This window comes from Stylophora pistillata, chromosome 9, assembly GCF_964205215.1.
Source record: "Stylophora pistillata chromosome 9, jaStyPist1.2, whole genome shotgun sequence".
NCBI lineage: Eukaryota > Metazoa > Cnidaria > Anthozoa > Scleractinia > Pocilloporidae > Stylophora > Stylophora pistillata.
The window spans coordinates 22,708,445-22,727,700 of record NC_142527.1 but is presented as its reverse complement, the minus strand read 5'-3'; the positions used below and the strand labels follow the sequence as shown (position 1 = coordinate 22,727,700).

Sequence of the window (19,256 nt, the reverse complement as noted above, 5' to 3'; positions counted from 1 at the left end):
ATCCTGAGCTTGTAAGATTCTTTACGGTCTATGCAGGGACACCGCGGAAATACGTTTTCGTGACGTCACAGTAACTGGTCAGTGGTCATCAACTTTAGGCTGCCAAGCGGTTCCATATGTTCGCTATGTTCCATATGAAGACATCGGCTTTTTGCGTGGTTTTAAGTTGGAAAATATGCATGATACTTCTCCTTGTTTGTTATATTTGATCCTTTGAATTAGTTTTTAATACTAAAACCACGTCTTAACAACTAGCGGTATAGGGGAGTCATTTTGTTTGGAGTTGTGTGCTGTTTGCTGACTTAGGCTGGCCGTCCAGTTACGAAGCGCGATCTTGGTTCTTCAGTCGCCCTCGCCTTCGGAATTGTCAAAAACAGTGATAGTTATACAGACAAAGCAGGAGATTAGTTCTGTAAGATACTTTACCAGCGAGTCTGAAGACTGGTTGGATTTTTAAGTGTTATTAGCATGAAGCGATACAGATAATTATTGTGTTTCGAAAATATTCATACACTCACTTACCGCCGACGTGCGGTGCCTTTTCATTTTGGTAATTATTCGCTTGGATGAGAATTTTACCTTTATAGACTGATTTTCGCCATTCCACCCTTCTGATTTTCTGTGCCTTTAAGAACAGGTGTCCGTAATCAAAATATGAAAACATTTGTTCATTTCATATACTTGCAGTTTTATCATCAAGTTATCTCGTGAACAGGCACAACCAAACGTACTAAAGACATGTAATAGAGATCTACTATCAACTGCTGTCAATAAAGGCTTAATTCAAGATAAATTATAAATGAACCGATCATGTTGGACGGTCTCAAATATTGCATATTTTCAGCGCCCTCAATCAATCGCTTATATAATAATCTTTGTCGAGCCTTTGCGCAGCAAACAATTCACAATTTCTTCGATTTCCACTTCCTTTGTAAACATCACTAAACAAGCGTTATTCTGTTGCAACAAAAGCTACTTCAATTTCCCAAACAGCTCTAATTGTTTTACACGAAAGCATTTTCAATGAAACCCACTTTATTATTATTATTGTTATATTTTTATAACTCAGTCATTTGAAACTTTTACAGGCACATGTATGTTTACCTGAAGTATATTCCACTATCTTGCATGTGCATTGCATTAATTTATGCAAACAATCAACCACTCTTCTTCCATTCATTTTTTTAAGATTAGCTTAGCTTTGCTTTACATACACATCACATGCGCTGCCACTGTAAGGATAATTATGATCCCCATCAGTAATATTACATCATATCCCTACAGAATATTGTTATGAAACATTCCCATTTGACTTGTAGCCATTTTCTTTCAAAGTGGCAAAATATATGTATATTGCTGAAATTAGTAAGAATTTCTTATTGACTAAAACTAGTGTAGTCATACCAGTGCTCCCCTCCCCTGTAATAACTTGGGAAAAGGACATTTGTATGGTGCTATCATTGTTTACGTTTGGGAATATCCCATCCCTGATGTTTATTTGACTGGATGGGCACAGCAGTACACAGGCTAATTACAAGCTTTTGGTTACTCCTCATGACTTAGTGTTAACTGGGAATTGACAGCTGGCTTAATCTAATCAATTTTCTCCTGAACATTTTTAATAAACAACTTTGACTTCAGAAATACTTCTGATAATTTCCCTCTGACATTTCTAATTTGGAAGATTAATCATCGTAATCATTATGTTCTTTCCACCTCCATAAACACCCAACATAAGTTCTTTGTTTATAATTCAGGCAGCTTCTGAATATAAGAAATCAAGTTTAGAAGGTAGTTGATTCATTCAAGGCTGTTGCAATAAGAGAAAAGACAATACAGTGCTTTATTCACATAAATTGATTAAATTATATTATAATTGTTTTACCTTACAGTACTTTTGTTTTTTAAACATTTTTTTTTAATTTGTTTTCTAGTAGTACCAAGATGGTAATGTTACTTTGTGAATCAGGGAGCTATATAAACCAGAAGTATTCTATTAGCTTACTACATTTTATGTTGCAGATGGCAGTAAGTTAGTAAAGAAAGAATAGAAAAAGCAAAAATAAATAAAATAAAATGATTAGTGAGGGAAGAGTAGCATAAAAAAAGACATACTACAAATTCTTCATAATTGTGATGGGAAAAAAATACTTGTTGGGAAAGTAAAATTATTGCTCAGAAAAAAAATTACAGCTTAGAAAAAAAAAATTACAAACTAAGGTGGAAAGTGAAAACTTAATTTACTACCATTACAATGGACATTTTGTACTTAAACATACCTCGGTTTATTCTTCCTCTGGTTGAGCCAATTTTTGTATTTTGGGGGGCTTCAGTCCTAAACATGTTACAGTCATAGGTTTTTGGCCCAGTATGATACGTACAATAACGAGTGGGGATAGGGTGTCCGTGCAACACGGGCATGTTTTGTCTTCTCGGCGAATCTGACCGGAATGCCGTTGACTTACCGATTTATACGGTTCAAGCCACTGCTTTATAAACCTGATGGTGCAGCGTCCTCGGATCACCGCTTCAGCGATTCAAAAACCGTCTCCTTTTTAGCCTTAGTGCTTACGCTCTTCTATAAACGAAACTTACGTGCCACGGAGCCGCCAGCGAAAAACAACAATTTCATATCGTGTGCAACTTCAGTTCGGCTTTGGCAAATTATATAATTGAGCTTGAGAACTATCCAAAAGGTGAACGGAGATTCAAAGCTAAGTTTACAGTATTCTTTCTAAGTTTTGCCTTTTTACGCTGTCGATTTGACTCACGGCGAAAATATTGTAAAAGTTAACGGCATTTTATGGTTTCGTCGAGGTGTCCGCTGACCAATAAAATACTGTATCGTGCCTTAAAAAACGTATTTCCTCGGTGTCCTATGCAGGTAGCCTGAGTGTTTGCTTAACTTTGATAAAACAGCTACAAAAAGGTTGAATAAAGTTACATAATGAATCCTGCCCTCTGGTCGAGCTTTTGCTATAACATGGGGAAGCATAATCCAAGTGCTGAGAAACTTGGGTGATTCAACTCTGAAATATTTGATTTATTCCTTTTACTTTTACTTTGTGAAAAAAAGAAAGAATGCAACAGGAACATCGCCGAAAGACATGGTTTTTAAGTTCGGTCAAGTCTTTGCTGATGTGTTTTATTGTCATTCCCAAAAGTATGGAGGAGTTCCTGGACTTTTGGTGAGTTGGATCTTGATCTCTTTCATCAATAAGATATAGGTAGGAGATGGAGATAAGAAGCTTACATTTTTCCATCGATTATCAATGATTGTTTTTCAATTTAATTTAGTTTATTAGCTTCGCTGACAGGCAGGAACTCCACCTATAGTGGCCTAGGAATGCCATTGGAAAATTGTGAAGTATCTTGTTAGTTTCCCGTAATTTTTTCTGTTATTTCATTTTATTTTTAAGCTTCAAACGAAAAAAATTATATCAAGATACTTTAAATCAAAAAGTAAAAAAAAAAATTTAATAAATAATTAAATGGAACGAAAATAATGTTATCTTAGCCTAGCAGTGCCATACGGTTTTTCTTGAAAAAAAAGAAATTTCGCTCGCGGCCTATCGATGCCATAGCCCACGATCCTCCTCGGTGATCTTTTGCGTGGCTCCTAAACGATGTGCTATTGAAGCACTTCCAGTGTGTTGTTACACGATTTCCCATGGTAATTTCCAGTTTTAATCATGTCGGGTAAACGTAAGCAATGGGACGACTACAAGAAGCGCCAAGGAAAGAGACGGGTGGGTGCAAAGAGCGTTAAAGCTAGCCCCAGGGGATCTGAAGGCACCTTGACTGTGCAGAGACTATCGGCAAACGTTCAAGGCAAGTGCCAAAAGTACAACCGCATTGGGCCTTTAACCCTCGTATCATTCGACAAAGAACCGACTTTAAAGAATATCAAGGAGGCCTAGAAGTCGCATTTTGGAACAAGTTGCGAATGTGATGTCCTCGCGGGCGAACGCGGGCCCTCGTACACGTATGAAAGTCAGATCAAAGACTGGTCGAAGGTTAATAACATCAGATTTCTGGAATATGAGCAGTCGCAAAAAGCCGAGCAACCAGTCTTCGTCCGGCCATTACATAAACGTGAGCCAGTTAGCCCAGGAGAATGCAATAGTGCGGCTACAGCTGTTACAAAATCGTCCGTCAAATGCTGAAAGTGGGCCAGCTTATAGAACCAGAAACAAATGTTGTCACGCTCCATCTACAAGAATTTGCAGTCAATGAATTGAAGTGGTTAGACCCTTTTCCGGTCACACTTTCACTGCATCGTAAGTATAGTTTTATCGTGTCAGCGGTCGTAACCGTTTCGTAAAGTGAAATACAATGACATAGCCAGGAGGACACAGCAAAAAATCACTTACTTTTTTAAAGGGTTACGACCGCTGACGTGATAACATTATAGTAGGGGAGATGGGTCACTAGGAGCTCTCTCGAAACAATTACCTGGCAAAAACAAACATATATATCTTATATAAAACAAACTGAACATTTATTTAACCAACTGAAGTTGCTGGACAACAAACATCTTACCTCGGCATTCATAAAGATAATCCAGGTAGAATTTTCCTATAATTTTAGGGTTGTTGTTTGAAGTCCAAATTCTTAAGAAATTTATCCTGGCACTGTACATGTCTTGTGCACCGTAGATACACAAAGGAAATATCGCCTTCTGGTATCCGCAAAGCCGTGTCATGGCCATCTAAAGACATAGTGCAGTCCACTCCCTTTCGAATCCAGAAAATAAAGAAAATAGTGTTGTAACTACTCCTACTAGCTATTTCAACGCGGCGTCATTTCAAGTAAAAAAAAAAAACCGATAAACGCCGACTTGCACCAGAAACAAAAGTATTGGTTCTCCGGTGCTGCTTTGCTTTTCCCACACCTCCTCTAGCTTGAAGCCCTACCGGGGAAACTTCTCTCATCACAGCGTAAACAACATCATGGGGCACATTTAGCCCGTGAATCTCGCGTACCTTTTGTTGCATGGAACGATAGCCAAGCAGCTGTCCCGGACCATCCATTTCGCGTATCAGCTTCTTTCACATCTTCAATATCCACTTCATAAGTCGTGAACTTAATTTCAAAGTACTGCAGCCTGCGGGCTAAAGTTCGCTCACTCCATGCATACATTGGGTATTTCGATTCTATGAAGTCTAAAATCTCACTTCTTTTAAAGTTTTGCTGAATGTACTTTGATAAATCATCTTTAAGCGTTTGATCTTGCATCCAGTCGCCTTTCTGATTTGATTTCCCGCCATCTTTGCAGAAAACATCATGACCAAAGTGTATTGTGGGCTATGGCATCGATAGGCCACGAGCGAATTTTTTTTTTTTTTAAGAAAAACCTTATGGCACTGCTAGGCTAAGATAACATTATTTTTGTTCCATTTAACTGTTAATTAAAAATTTTTATTTTACTTTTTGACTTAAAATATCACGATATAAATTATTTTTCTGTTGAAGTTTGAAAATAAAATGAAATAACACAATAAATAACGGGAAACTAACAAGATACTACACAATTTTCTTATGGCATTCCTAGGCCACCATACTCCACAACAGCTTGCGCCAATTACTGCGGGCCCTAGTACCCACCGATCCCACCCCAGGGGAGGACATCCACCACACAAAGATCTCGTGCGTGTCAATCGAGTTAAGATTTCATAAAATCATGTTCTTTTATAGAAGGTGTTCTCCACACTTGTTTTTATTCCGAAACTTTCCTAATTCCGAACGAAGTCTACATTATCTGATTAACCTTCGAAAAGAAAAATGACCTGGCCATCCTACCTCGTACAAAAAGTCTCACCATTTTGTGAGGATACCTGCACAAACACCCGTTCATTAATCCTTCAATTTTTTCAGATAGGCATCTGCGAATCAACTTTTTTAAAAGATTGTGCCCAGATAGATGTTTGGACAACGACGGATCCACATGAATGATTCACAAAGAGTAATAAAACATTGAGAATGACTATGTAAAAACAGAGTAATCAGACATTCCCTAATTTTACATGGTCAAGTTAAAAGAAGCCGAACCAAGAAACAAATTTTAACAAACGGAATCAGAAAGTGCGCACAACAAAAGACAATTAACAATTATTCCACGAGCTCGCGTTGGATATGAGATGATAGATAGCCAACGAGGCGCGTAGCACCGAGTTGGCTATAATCATCTCATATCCAACAAGCGCGAGTGGAATAATTGTTTTATTAAAAACGTTAAATTAAATCATTAAATTTTATTAAATTTTTAGCTCCCTTTTAATTTTAAGCTGACACGTCCGCTTGCCATATTTGTAGATTATGGTATATTTAACAATTATTCCACGAGTGCGCTTTGGATATGAGATGATAGATAGCCAACTCGGCGCTACGCGCCTCTTTGGCTATAATCATCTCATATCCAACAAGCACGAATGGAATAATTGTTTTATTGAAAACGCCCCCAAGATATTAGACAAAGTTTACCAAATCTTAAATTTTTTAGCTCCCTTTTAATTCTAAGCTGACGCGTACGCTTGCCATATTTGTAGATTATGGTATATTGGCTCAAATACCATAATGGCTAAGCCAATAAAAAGTCTTGAATTGCATTATCCAATGATCTAGTTTTTAATAATATCCAATAGCCTCTGTTGTCTCTTCGTTTTCTTTGTCGTTCTCAGTCTCCATAAAAAAATTTTAAACCATGGGCGTTACTCCTCAGGAGGACGTATTTGAAGCGATATTGGCGATGTCTTCTCTGCCTCTTTAATATTCGCTTAATTTTGGTTAACCTTGTTCATCTCCTAATTTAGGCTGATGAGAAAGATTCAAGATATGGCTATATGTGCCCTTCTCATTTTTGTGATGTGTTTCATCGTTGTTTCCTTGACAACGTGCACCAGCGACCTTCCTTCTCAGAAATCAGGCAATCTCTCATAGCACAGGTTAGCGCGTAACAACCTTCTTTTACAATCTAAGACTTGTTACATCGCAATACGTAAATTATTAGGTAGAGGTTGTATACCACCGTTTATACTCACCACGAACTTCTATTTGAAATGCTTCGATGACATTTTAAAAAAAATGTAGTGGTGGGCGTTAAAAACATCTTACTATATAACAGGAGGAAAACTGAGTGATCCAATATCTGAGAACGGAAAAAAGGCGGTTGTAAAAAGAACTAGACACTCGAGAAGTGTTCAATCGGGCTTCGTCTATAGCCATGGCATTCACACAAAACACGAGTAAAACTATAATATACATACTTTGCACAATGAGATCTGAATTGTTGTACTTTTATTGACACTGTAACGTCATTATGTTCATATACATTAGTCATATTGACAAATTTTTCTAGTAGATCACAGTATTAATTATGTCTTCTAATAAGCAAATACAACTCCGTGCAAAGAGCAAACCAACATTCACGATCGCTTGTACAATAATAATAGTGATTATGTTCGAAATTCCAAATCGTACTTTACAAGTTGCTTCTGTCAGTATCCTTATCCAAATCGCTGTTGATAGCGCCACCCTCGAAGTTGTTTTCACAAACATTCTTAATTTTTTCAACAAGTGAGGTGTTCGTCTCAGCATCATAGTTTGTTGTTAAATCGGCTGTCACAGTTTTGCCAATATTTTCGTAGTTTTAATTCACATACGGCTCATTTGTTATCTAGTGAGAACTAGTATGAACTTTGCACACTTGGCTAGCTTTCAAGCCATTTAGTTCGTGGACCGGCCCATTCCGAAAACGCTCCACATCACCTAGTGTGGGGCTACCACTAACGGCGTGTGCGTTTGTATGTGAGATGAGCGTATAAGACAGGAATATTTGCAAAGCGATCTTCACAAAACACAGCATTCTGTAAATTCTGTTGTTTACGAAGAAGGAGTACATGATAACATAAGTTGTTGCACTCTCATCCCCAGTTTCCGCGGTTTGCGCAAGAAACGCCTGGGACCATGAAAGGCTTGTATTTTAAGACTTGGGCTTTCCTACGGAAGCCCTAGTTACAAATTGTTAGCATTTTCTCATCGTTCCTAGGGAACGTGCAGCGAAAGAATACACGAGGGGTTGGAGCACGCTTGACTCTTGCAGGATTGTTGAAAAACCTTAGCAGGGAGGTGGTCACCCGAGATCTCGAAGTGACACAAACATTGCTACCAAAAGTGAATTGATAATTCATTTGTTTCGTGTGGTAACGTAGACTGTTGTTCATAAATTTCTTGTCACTTTATTGTTCTACTTCCTTATTACTGTACAGGAGTGCCCATCTAAAGTGAAGGTTATTGGAAGATTTCTTGCGCCAGAAGGAGGATTTCTCACATGTGATACGGGAGAAGTTATTACTCTTATATCTAAGAAAAGACACATGTAAGTACATCGCAATATTTTTCACTCGAGTCCTCAAGCTATGCAATCCTAATCTGAAATGAAGACCTCAATATGCTTTACAAATATTTGAAGATCAAAAGTATTCGTAGATATTTTCTAATTGGAAACTGATATATTCCCATACAGGAAGTACAAAAACGCTTGGTTAGGTGCCACACAAAGTGGTAAAGTAGGATTTATCTGGAAGGAGTTTGTTCAGGAAACATTGGATAAGAATGTTGATGGTACGTACCATTTTGCCTCAGTGCAGGCTTTGGCTCATGGTCTTTCGTAAAGGAAAAACTGTACTCTCTTCTACTGCAGGCTCTGTTATGCCACTAGAGATTCAGGCACGAGGTCCAAGAGCTGAACTAGCCTTTCAGAAGGCATTGCAGAATGGCAAGGTGCAAGTTTTCCGAGGTCGCATCATGATACTCGGCCAGGACCGCGCGGGGAAAACAAGTCTTAAGAAATCTCTGCTCGGCATGCCCTTTAATCCCGAGGAAGAGAGCACTGTAGGGGTCGAAGTTGACCCATCCAAGTGCGAAGTGGATGTGGATCAAGTAACGAATTGGCAGCGCACAGAGCACACGAAACTGGATGTTTCTCATTTTGTTGAAGACATAGCAAGAATAGTTGCTAAAGACTTAAAGGAAACAGAAGAAGAGCCGAAGAAGACAAAAGATGTCCCTTCGTTTTTGGAGCAGGTAAAACTAATTCTCTTCAAGGTTATTTCTGTCGAATTGCGCTCATCCCAGCAACGGAGTTATTTTCTTTTTTCCCTTTTCTTTAAATTCCTCTTCCTTTTTACTATACCTTTCTCTGCCATCCTCGTTCCCTTTCTTTAAAGGCCAAATCCATGCCACTTCACAGCGTAGACAAGTGAAGTTTTTTTTTTAGTTTTGTTTCCCTTGTGTTGACAACGTCGATAACGTAAATATAAATCTTGTCACAGGGATATAGCGACGGGGTAGTAGCTGACAATCTAATGCCTGTAACTACGACGGATTCAAATACCTTAAACAATTTATCGCCACGAAGAAAAGAAGATGTACCGGAAACCAGCCAAGCTGAGGGGGATATTCAACTGAGAGTTGACAACAATTCAGAATTACAGAATGATGTCACGGAACTGGTTGTGCAGTATTTGCAGGCTTTGAGATTAGAAGATCACATAAAGACGAAAGAAACCAGTTTTACTCTCTGGGATTTCGCTGGGCAGCATCTGTACTACGCCTCGCACTCAGTATTCCTTTCTCCTCGAGCTGTTTATGCCTTGGTTTACAACCTGAGCAAAGATCTGAATGCTCCCGCTGAACTTCGAGTGAAACAGGGTATTCATGATATCGTCCTTGAAGAACAAAGTAGTGAGACAAATTTGGAGAGTTTGCTATCGTGGTTGTGTTCCATTCACAGTGTTCACGTAGCAGCCGCAGAACCAGGCAATGAACAGCAAGAGAAACGGTCTTACCTTCGCCCACCAGTGTTCATCATAGGTACTAATGCTGATAGACCTTTTGATGATGTCATGAAAATGGAAAAGAGTATTCAAAAGAATATTTCGGGGAAAGTTTACGAGGAGCACGTGATCAGGCCATTCTTTGCGGTTGATAACACACGATCGATGGGCGATGATGGTGTTCAAGCGCTGCAGCAGAGGATCATGGATGTTTTCAAACAAGAGCCGTACATGGGTGAAGAGATTCCAATAAGGTATGATAACTGAAACAACATTAGTTCTCCAGCTCTCGCGAAACAGCGTATCACGGAAATATTATGCATAAAAATGGACTCATCTCAGGAAAAAAATTTTATTTGTTTTATGAACCCTCGTATTCCACGTATCGTCACATCACCCTTAGAACAATATCAGTCAACATAATCTAGACTTTTTTCTTTACTGTTAGTCCGCACCAAGGACAAGTATTTGTTCTAGAAACAGCACTTTCCGAGTAATTGCACTAACCCAACTTGCCTGTAACATTTAGATGGTTGTCTTCCGCATAGGTGGTTCAACTTCGAGAAAATTATCGAAGCTTTGGTGGCAAAGGGAACCTTCCACATGGATTTTGATCGGCTTCAAACAGTCACCAAGAGAGTTTGCCAAATAGATGACAAGGAAGAAATGGACGCCATGTTAAATTTCTATCATGACTTGGGAGTGGTCGTGAAACATGGCCGGACGGTTGTCCTGCATGCACAGTGGCTGATCGACCTTTTCAAGAAATTGATAACCGTGAGGCCGTTTGACGAAATGGTAATAAAGTGTGAGCATAGCTTCCACAACATTTACACTATTTACATTTTACATTTATATAGCGCAGACTTCTATGTGGATATATTTAGTCGCGCTTAACAGTATCGTAAGGTTGAGATCGGACGTCAGCATTCTTATCAGGCGCCTCTGGCAACCGCTTCAGTCCATGAAGCGATCTCACCATCCCACCCATCCCTCCCCGGGGAGGACATCCACTACACAGTAACCTCGTGCATGGGAAATTTACGTCTCCTACCCCCTATCCCTGCAGGAGACGGGACCTACGGCTTTACGTCTTATCCGAGAAGACGAAGCAATGTGAGTGAAGCGTCTTGCTTAAGGACACAAGTAGATCCTATGCTTACTTTTTCCCCTTAATTTTGCGTGTTGTCATCCACTACGACCTTTAATTATGAAAGGGTCTCTGCATTTTTTATTGTTTTATTTTTTCTTCACGGGGCCTTACTGAAAATATTTGTGATTTTCTATTTTCAGAATCCTCTGTATTCAAAATGTTGGCATGAACTTGAAGCAAGTGGTATTCTAAAGATGACTCTTGTAGATCACGTTTTCTCTGATCTCATCCAGAGAGGGCTTTCCAAAGAAGACATTTTGGACATGATGGAGCTGTACGGCTTGATTGCTAAATTTTCCTTCTCCCCAGTTTCTTCCGAAGATGAGCAGAGATACTTTGTTCCAGCCCAGTTAAGATCATCCCCAGCAGGTCTATGTGAGATAAAGACATCTGGCAATGATCCGTGCCCTTTGTATCTTCATTTCCTTGATGGTTTTGTACCTCGTGGGTTGTTTCCTCAACTTCTGTCTAAATTTATCCGCTGGTCTTCAGAGCGTAGTCCTAATCGAGCTCCAAATCTATATCATAATGGTGCGCGGCTTTTCATTGGAATGAAGAGTATTTGCTGTCTCGTCCTCATCCGCAAAAAACGATTCATCAAGATCGTGTTGAAACAAGGAAATCCTTTGAATACTTGGTCCATGAATGTTGCCCAGGAGGTTCGCATGTATCTTGAAGATAGCTTGCAAGAGCTGAGCCGCGAAGTGCCATGCCTACGCAACCTGAAATACGAACTGTGTGTTGGATGCCCCAGTTGCTTAACCAGCGGAGAGGAGTGTGCTAAGCATAAGTCAGTGGACTGTGCTCACGAAGATTGTGTCCATCTTCTCCGAGTAATTCCAGAGGAGCAACTATTTTGTCCAAAAAACTTCAACGATGAAGCACTTCAAGTTCAGGGACTGGACGACTGGTTCCATTTTAATAAAACTAAGGTAGAGATCTTTCAGCTGTTGTTGTTGGTTTTTTTTTTTTTTTGTTTTTTTTGTTTTCAATTTTTTGACTCTTATTTTGTTTGATTTTCTTTGCTTTTTTAAACTCGACCTGCATGCATGAAATTATCAATCATTCTTTGCATTGACGTTCATGACCTAGATGCATTGTAAAACGTGTTTTGCAAATGTCGAAATACAGACGTTGTCATTGTTATTTGTTTGTGTGTGTGTTTATATATATATATATATATATTTGATTTAATGTTTGATAATGTAGTTATTGTACATGTATGCAGGAAATTTTCAAGTATGTTGTTGCATTTGATGCTACATAGTGTAGACAAGTTAGATAAAATTATTTCGCGGATGATCGTTGAAATAAATTTGGTTTCAAAGTACAAATGATTCCTCTACTCTACGGTAGCCTTGTACATTGCCAATAGCCATTTAGTTTTTCTTTTATTTAGAATGAAGAACAGCTGCAGATAATGAATCCGGAAGATTCTGAAGGTGAGAAACACTCATTCCATCTAGACGAAGGGACGGATACTTACACGAGGTTTAACCCAAAGTGCGGTTTTAAGCAAGCAGTGGGGCACATGGATTCTTTTTAAAAAGGATTGATTCAAGGAAATAAATGTCCTTCCTCTAATAATTCTCGGACCTCTTGACACAGTTCACAAAGAGCAGCTAAACTTTTCTTAAGTAGCCGTTCCTAGATATTTAAGCCGTAGGCCCCACACAAGAAAAATTTCATTTAAGAGATATCGCCTGTAAGTTAGTGATTGTTAGAAGTTCAAGTCAGTCTCAGGTAAAGAGGACTTGGGTAGCCAGTGGGTTAGTATTCTAAATGTTAAAATTATAACAAAATTATATGCCCTTATTATAGCTTTATTCATCTTACATCAAAGTGCAGTTACCATTCATTTTCTCGAACTCTTAGCAGAAAGAAAGGGCGAAATAAGAGTTTTGAATAATTATTCTTGGTCCACTCTGGCTGATTTATACTTTAGATTGATGGTTGGTGGTTGACGGAAGTATAAAACTCATTCGTAATCGAGTTGTGAATACTATAGTTAGTGTTTCACTCAAAACCACGAAGACAACAGCAATTGTTCACTCGGACTCTACCTAACTCCATGAGCTGTTTCCTTGATGTTTTAAACAGCGCTCCAGCGAGCTTACCCTTGCAAAACAGGCACACCTTCAACAGATGACCTCCTCCTTCTCGCTTTTGAGTTGGGTTCATCGTGGAAGATGCTGGGTAGGAAACTCTCTCTTCCTGAAGCAGTGCTGGAGCAAATAGAGGAGGACAACCCCAAGCTAAATGAAAAATGTTTCAGTGTGTTGAGACGATGGACTGAGATGTTTGGCTCTTCGGCTACCTACGAGTCTCTGGCACAAGCTTTGGAGCACCCCACGGTGGATCGAGAGGCGCTAGCTGTCAAATACTGCGACTTCCCAGGAGATGTTTACACTGGTAAATAAAAACGAGCAAGGACAAAAAGAATTTTTTTTAATTTTTTTTTTACTTTTAAGCTTTGATAGAGATATATGCCAGAGGAATTGCATAATATTTATCTCCACCATCAAAGACTATTTTCAAAAATTTGATAATGACCTTTTTACGTTTAAAGGCTATAACCAAAACTTTCGAAAATTGTCTGTAGATGTGTACAAAATTTCGAAAACGATCCCGCTAACCTAGAAAAAACTCAGCAGTTTAGCTGTAAAGGCATACGGTCTCTAAATTCAACCATTAGGCAGAGGAATGAAACCCATGGTTCACATAAAAACACTGCATAGGCCAAGTGGGAAGGCTGCTAAGAATTATTAAAGATGGGGGCGTCCTTGATCAAATTTTACCAAGTTTTCTGGTTTGTATCGTCAATCTTCATTCGGATTAAATCGAGGACGGATAAATTCTGCGTAATGTGTCTCAACTAGCCTTATCATTGTATGCACAGCAAAGGCAGCGCTTGCTGTTTACTACTAAGAGAGTTCTTCTGCCAGGTTGATCTAGATTATAGTGACTACAATCAGGAGATGCCCTATTCTAAAATGTGACTGAAAGTCTTAAAGTCGCAGTATCATGGCGTAAACCTTTTCTGTAATCGATATTAAACTATTTGGTCGTGGTAGTAGCAAGTATGATAACTGATATCGTAAAAAATAGACAACTTTTTTGAGAGACATGTTTCGGCATGCTTATACCATATTCAATCAATGAGTAACAGAACGTACTTATATAGGCTAGACTGATTCCCTTCTTCATTCAGTAAATGGTTTGAACCCGGAGGTAACATGTGATAATGTACTCTTATGGTCCGTCTGAGTGTAGTCCTGAGAAGGACTGTTGTCGGTAGTTTACTTTGATGATGACTTCCGCTCAGGTTGTCGAAACGTCAGTCACCGCTACACCGACAACATTCCTTCTCAGGACTACTGGCCCGGAAGATCAGACTACACGACCACATAATTCTTCCCTGTTCTGATTCCCAGTGTCAGAACTGGTAGTCGAATATTATCTCAGTTTAAATAAAAAACGACGTTTCAAGCGTTAGCCCTTCGTCAGAGCGAGTCTTGTTTCTGTGCATACATATAACATGCCAACGTCCTGGCTTTAAGGTGGCCTTCTCTTTATGTTTTAGGATCATTCGGTTTTCGAGCCCACCTCTTTATTGTTTTGGCTAATTTGCTTTTGTAATCGTTACGGTGGCCAATTTACCATTTCAACTTTGTTGATATATCCAAATTATTTCGTTACTCCCACCGACGCAGCCCCAAACAGTTTCTTTCGAAACTATCAGCCTTTATTCATAAATAAAAAACGGTTACCGTAAAACGTACATCAAAGTAAACACCGTAGTGAACTTGTTGATTTACTGGGCAGAATATAGTTAGAATATACAGTAATTATACAGTAATTATACAGTAATTATACAGTAATTATACAGTAATTACACTAAAAGGCGGTCCTACTGTGATTACTATGAACAGAGTTGAGTCTCTGACAACTAGAGAGGACTTGGGTAGCCGGTGGGTTAGTATTCTTAATGATGAAATTATAAAAAGTTATATCACCCTTATTCTAGCTTTATTCATCTTGATATGCTTGATATGTTATTTTAATTACTGTTGTTTACTTCATGTTTTTATGGTCATTTTGAGTGTGATATACAGATATAGATTGAGCAATATGAATCACTACAAAACATTAAAGTGACAAAACAAAATTTATGGTTCCAATCATAATTTCAAGAATTTGACTGTGAACACGTATTATGATAACAATTATTGCACGCAAATAATACAAACGCCTGCTGTTTGGTTTGAGGAGTCTATTCCGAGTCTTGTTTCTGTGCATGCATATTACATGCCAACGTCCTGGCTTCAAGGTGGCCTTCTCTTTTTGTTTTAGGATCTTTCGTTTTTCGAGCCCACCTCTTTATTGTTTTCCCTAATTTGCTTTGTCTTAGGTTACATATATGGCAACTGCCAATTTTATTTGAGTCTTTTGTCCATGTGCCACCGCCGTGTATATCTCGAGACTATCAAATGTTAAAATATCGCTATTAAAACTATTCAACTGTAGCGATTATTTTTTTAAATCTAAGACTTTTGACACTGCCTTGTCAAGAAAGCTTTCATCAAATATGAACCAATCCTATTCATTCTCCATGCAAGTGAAAACTCCATACAGGTATAATTCCTATTCATAGTGTCTATCTTGTCCAAAACATTGACAATGATTCAGTGTAGTGTAAAATCTAAAAGCCTGCAACCACATGATCATTCTAACGGCGTTGCTACTCTCTTACCTGCCCGTAATCGTGCAAGCACACCTATCTCAGATAACTTGGTGGATCCCCGCATGATGTACACACGATCAGCATCTTCCTACATCATTGCTAGATTGAGCTTACTCTTCAATCCACTGACTTACTTCATTGCGTTTTTAAAAACCTAGACTTATTACAACTTATTACCGGCGTATAACAAAGTTTCATCGTCCATTTCTTAATATCTGACATATTGGCCACACAGGTCAGTCCAAACACGGAATTTTTCTCAAATCCTTACGAATAATGAGCTAGTCTCTCACCGGATTACGAGGCTTGAACAGCTGTCGCTATTATATTATCTGAGAATTGTTTATCACGTGGACATAATTCTATCAAGAACGGTTCCCGTTTACTAAATTTTTCTATCAACAATTAATGTAAATTTTATGTGTAAATCTTCAATTAGTGCTGTCCTTTTTCCTTTTAATTTTTTTTTGTTTTTTGATATTTAACACTTGTGAAATGTCAACACCACACAGCTTCTTACTCGTTTGTGGGAACCAGCTCGAAGTGTGCATTGCACTAAATAGTAGGTTTTGATATTAAAACGTCCTTTTTCTAGTTTACTTCTGATAAATATAAAAAGAGGTAGATAAAAGCAGAGAGAACCCATCCTGAGCATATCCTGTTTGCCATGTACTTGAATCCGAAGACGTCGTTTACGCAAGCGTTGTACGGAAATAATGCCTCACCTCGCTGAAATATGACCAGAATTTCCACGATTGATGGCTCAAAATTAATTTCTTGCATTACATTACTAAACCAACTAAGTTAAGACGCACGAAATGGCAACAAAAATTCACAAATAGAACGAGAAAGGAATCTGTTTTTTAGATCAAATTTTCCTTTCGTACATTAAATTGTCCTTTTTGCCAGGAAGGACAGGTGGTGATTTTCTCTTTTCCTAGGAAATTGCAAATAAGTGATTGCAAGGAAAAAAGTATTTCTTTCTGAGTTAAAATTCCTGTTGACTATGAAACAACTGTAGAACACGAAGTAAATGCTTTCCTTTAAAGACAGCAAAGAATAAGCGAACCAATGAATTAGAACAGTAGAAGTTTCAAGTAAGTGTATAATTTGTCGCAAGCAAAGAAACTGATTAACATACAGAGACGAAAATTACGAAAAGTTATTTATCGACATTATAGCCAAACCGGCAACCCAAGCACTGTGCTCACTATCGATTTTTGATTCGTTACAAAATTGGGCTGGAACATTTCTAAAAACAAGAAATATTTTGTTGGCTTTATAAAGTTCAGTTAATCCTTTTCTGGGTAGTATCTAGTTTGATTTAATGAAGAAAATCTGTCTTGAAGCAGAATTTTAAGTATGAAAAGCACTTTCCCATGCACTTTAGATATGAAAAAAGTACTAAATTTATAACCTATAAACTGAAGTATTAGCATCACAATGTGTGCCTAATTTATATCTGCCTGAAATGAGAAAGCTCCGCCTTAGCTTATTCAAATACTACATGTTGTACTGTAGTTCAAGAATCCCTTTGAAAAAGTCCAAAATTAGAAGGAATTATCGAACAAAATGAAATAATAATAAAAAAGACATATCTCTCAAGTTAGCTCTCTGTTTTTGTTTTAGTGGAAATGTGACATGTAGAGTCGTTAAATAGAGAGTTTTGAAGGCAACATCGGTCAATGAAAATATAATCATAAAAGACAAATGAAAATGTGAAAATCTTGGCGTTCATTTAAAGGCGGAAATTAATCAAATTCATCGTAGTTTGAGAACATTTGCAGCCTACCAAATAAGAAATAGCAAAGTACGTATCATGAAAGCTTGCCAGTCTGAGGCATAACAACAACGTCACATCGTTCGATCTCAGAGAAAACCATTTCCGCTAATGCCGAACACAAATCTGTTTGAGAACAACACATCATCAGATGCTTGCCATTTTCTTGACTACATGGCATGGCAGCCAAGATACCTCACGAACGGATTCTACGAAAATCTGGTCGCTATCATTTCTATCAACGCAATCTAAGCCACAATAGCTGTTCCTTTAAATTCGATGATTATCATAGCTGTAGTCATCAAGGAGGAGTTGAGAGAGAACTAGTTCCAAAACATCCTCTTGTCGTGTTTGGCGGGAACGGATTTACTGATCACCTCGCTCGCACAACCCTTTAGTTGTTCATAACGACAGAGGTTAAACACATTCTTGATGTCAGCCCCTTCTACACTTTTGACAAAGTCGTAGGGATTGCTGGCTATGGGCTGACCTTCGTGTCAGTTGGCCATCTTGTGGTAATAAGCATTGAACGCTACATTTTCATCAAGTTCCCCCTAAGATACCAAGACATCGTCACAAAAGAGGAAATAACTGCTAGTGTGTTGACGACCTGGGCTGTTGCAGCAATCGGAGCAAGTCTAACGATCGCCCATGCATCCATGATGACCGAGTCAGAACCCTCCACAAAGCTATATACAGCTGCTGATACACCGTTAGCCTTCTTACAACTCCTTATTATTGGAATCATTCTATACTGCTCTATAATCATCTTCTCAGAAGCCCGAAAACCAAAGGCGTCGATTGCAAAATGAGCCACTAAAAAAAGAATAGGTCCGTTAACTGAGGAAAAACAACAAGGCAGCCAACACTCTGGCAATCGTCAAAACGGTTCTTTTCTTCTCCTACTCACCCGTAAACTTAGTTTTGGTAATGGCCCCCTTCTTCGATACCCTGTTAGAGCCTCGTATGCTGTATATAGCCTCATCATGATCCTATACATTTGGTATGATGGGTTCTCTTCTTCACCCACTCATTTACTGCTGGCGTCTTTAAACGCTTCGCCGCGCATTTCTTGAGATCCTGCATATAAGACGCACACAAGCCATTCCGGACATGGAATTACGATCCAAGCGGAATAATCAGCCACAACCTGCAAATGAGGCTTCGAAAGTAGTCTCTAATGGCTAATAACTTCTATGATGACTAAATGATGCTTGAAACTAAAATTTAAGATGAAGAACATTTCACTTCGAAGCATTATTCATGAACGTGAATTTTTGTTTTCCTTTAAGCCCCAAGAAAATCCAACATTGTTCGCTGCGAGTAAGGAGTTCCATTTTATTTCAAGTAAACCAACCCAAAGAGTAGGCTTCTCATTTTCTCTTTACGGCTCCAATCTAGTGAAGGGAACGGAGTTAATAAATTCAATGTAAGCGTTTCTAAAAGAAATAATTGTTACTGCGAAGAGGTAAAGGATAGTGAAAACGTAGAAGGATCCGAATGGTGGTTAGTTGAGGTATCGGTGAGAAGATTCAAGATTACAAGTCAGAGGAGGAACATGAGTTGCCATAGAAACACGTTGGCTTGTGTTCAGCATTTCGTTTGTTCAAATAAGATAGAACGATATGAATGACCTTAGATTAGCTAATTTTCTGTTCGTGCTTCAGTTAATCTTCTATGTTCGCACAATTGCAGCTTAATCGGAATAAAATGTAAATAGTCGCCTTTATGATCACGCCCGTG

At 38.5% G+C, this 19,256-nt stretch overlaps 1 protein-coding gene across 1 annotated transcript in view; it reads left to right on the top strand.

Annotated features, from left to right (window-relative positions):
* LOC111344497 (uncharacterized) overlaps positions 1–15,157 on the top strand; it is a 27,285-nt gene extending 12,128 nt beyond the window's left edge. Inside the window, exons 8-17 of the mRNA XM_088732794.1 lie at positions 3,077–3,188; positions 6,813–6,944; positions 8,268–8,377; positions 8,525–8,622; positions 8,702–9,084; positions 9,333–10,090; positions 10,385–10,634; positions 11,130–11,921; positions 12,389–12,431; positions 13,090–15,157. Of these exons, the coding sequence (XP_088588920.1) occupies positions 3,077–3,188; positions 6,813–6,944; positions 8,268–8,377; positions 8,525–8,622; positions 8,702–9,084; positions 9,333–10,090; positions 10,385–10,634; positions 11,130–11,921; positions 12,389–12,431; positions 13,090–13,409 (2,998 nt within the window). The 3' untranslated portion in view covers positions 13,410–15,157. The remainder of the gene's footprint in view (positions 1–3,076; positions 3,189–6,812; positions 6,945–8,267; positions 8,378–8,524; positions 8,623–8,701; positions 9,085–9,332; positions 10,091–10,384; positions 10,635–11,129; positions 11,922–12,388; positions 12,432–13,089) is intronic.
* The last annotated feature ends 4,099 nt before the right edge of the window (positions 15,158–19,256 follow it).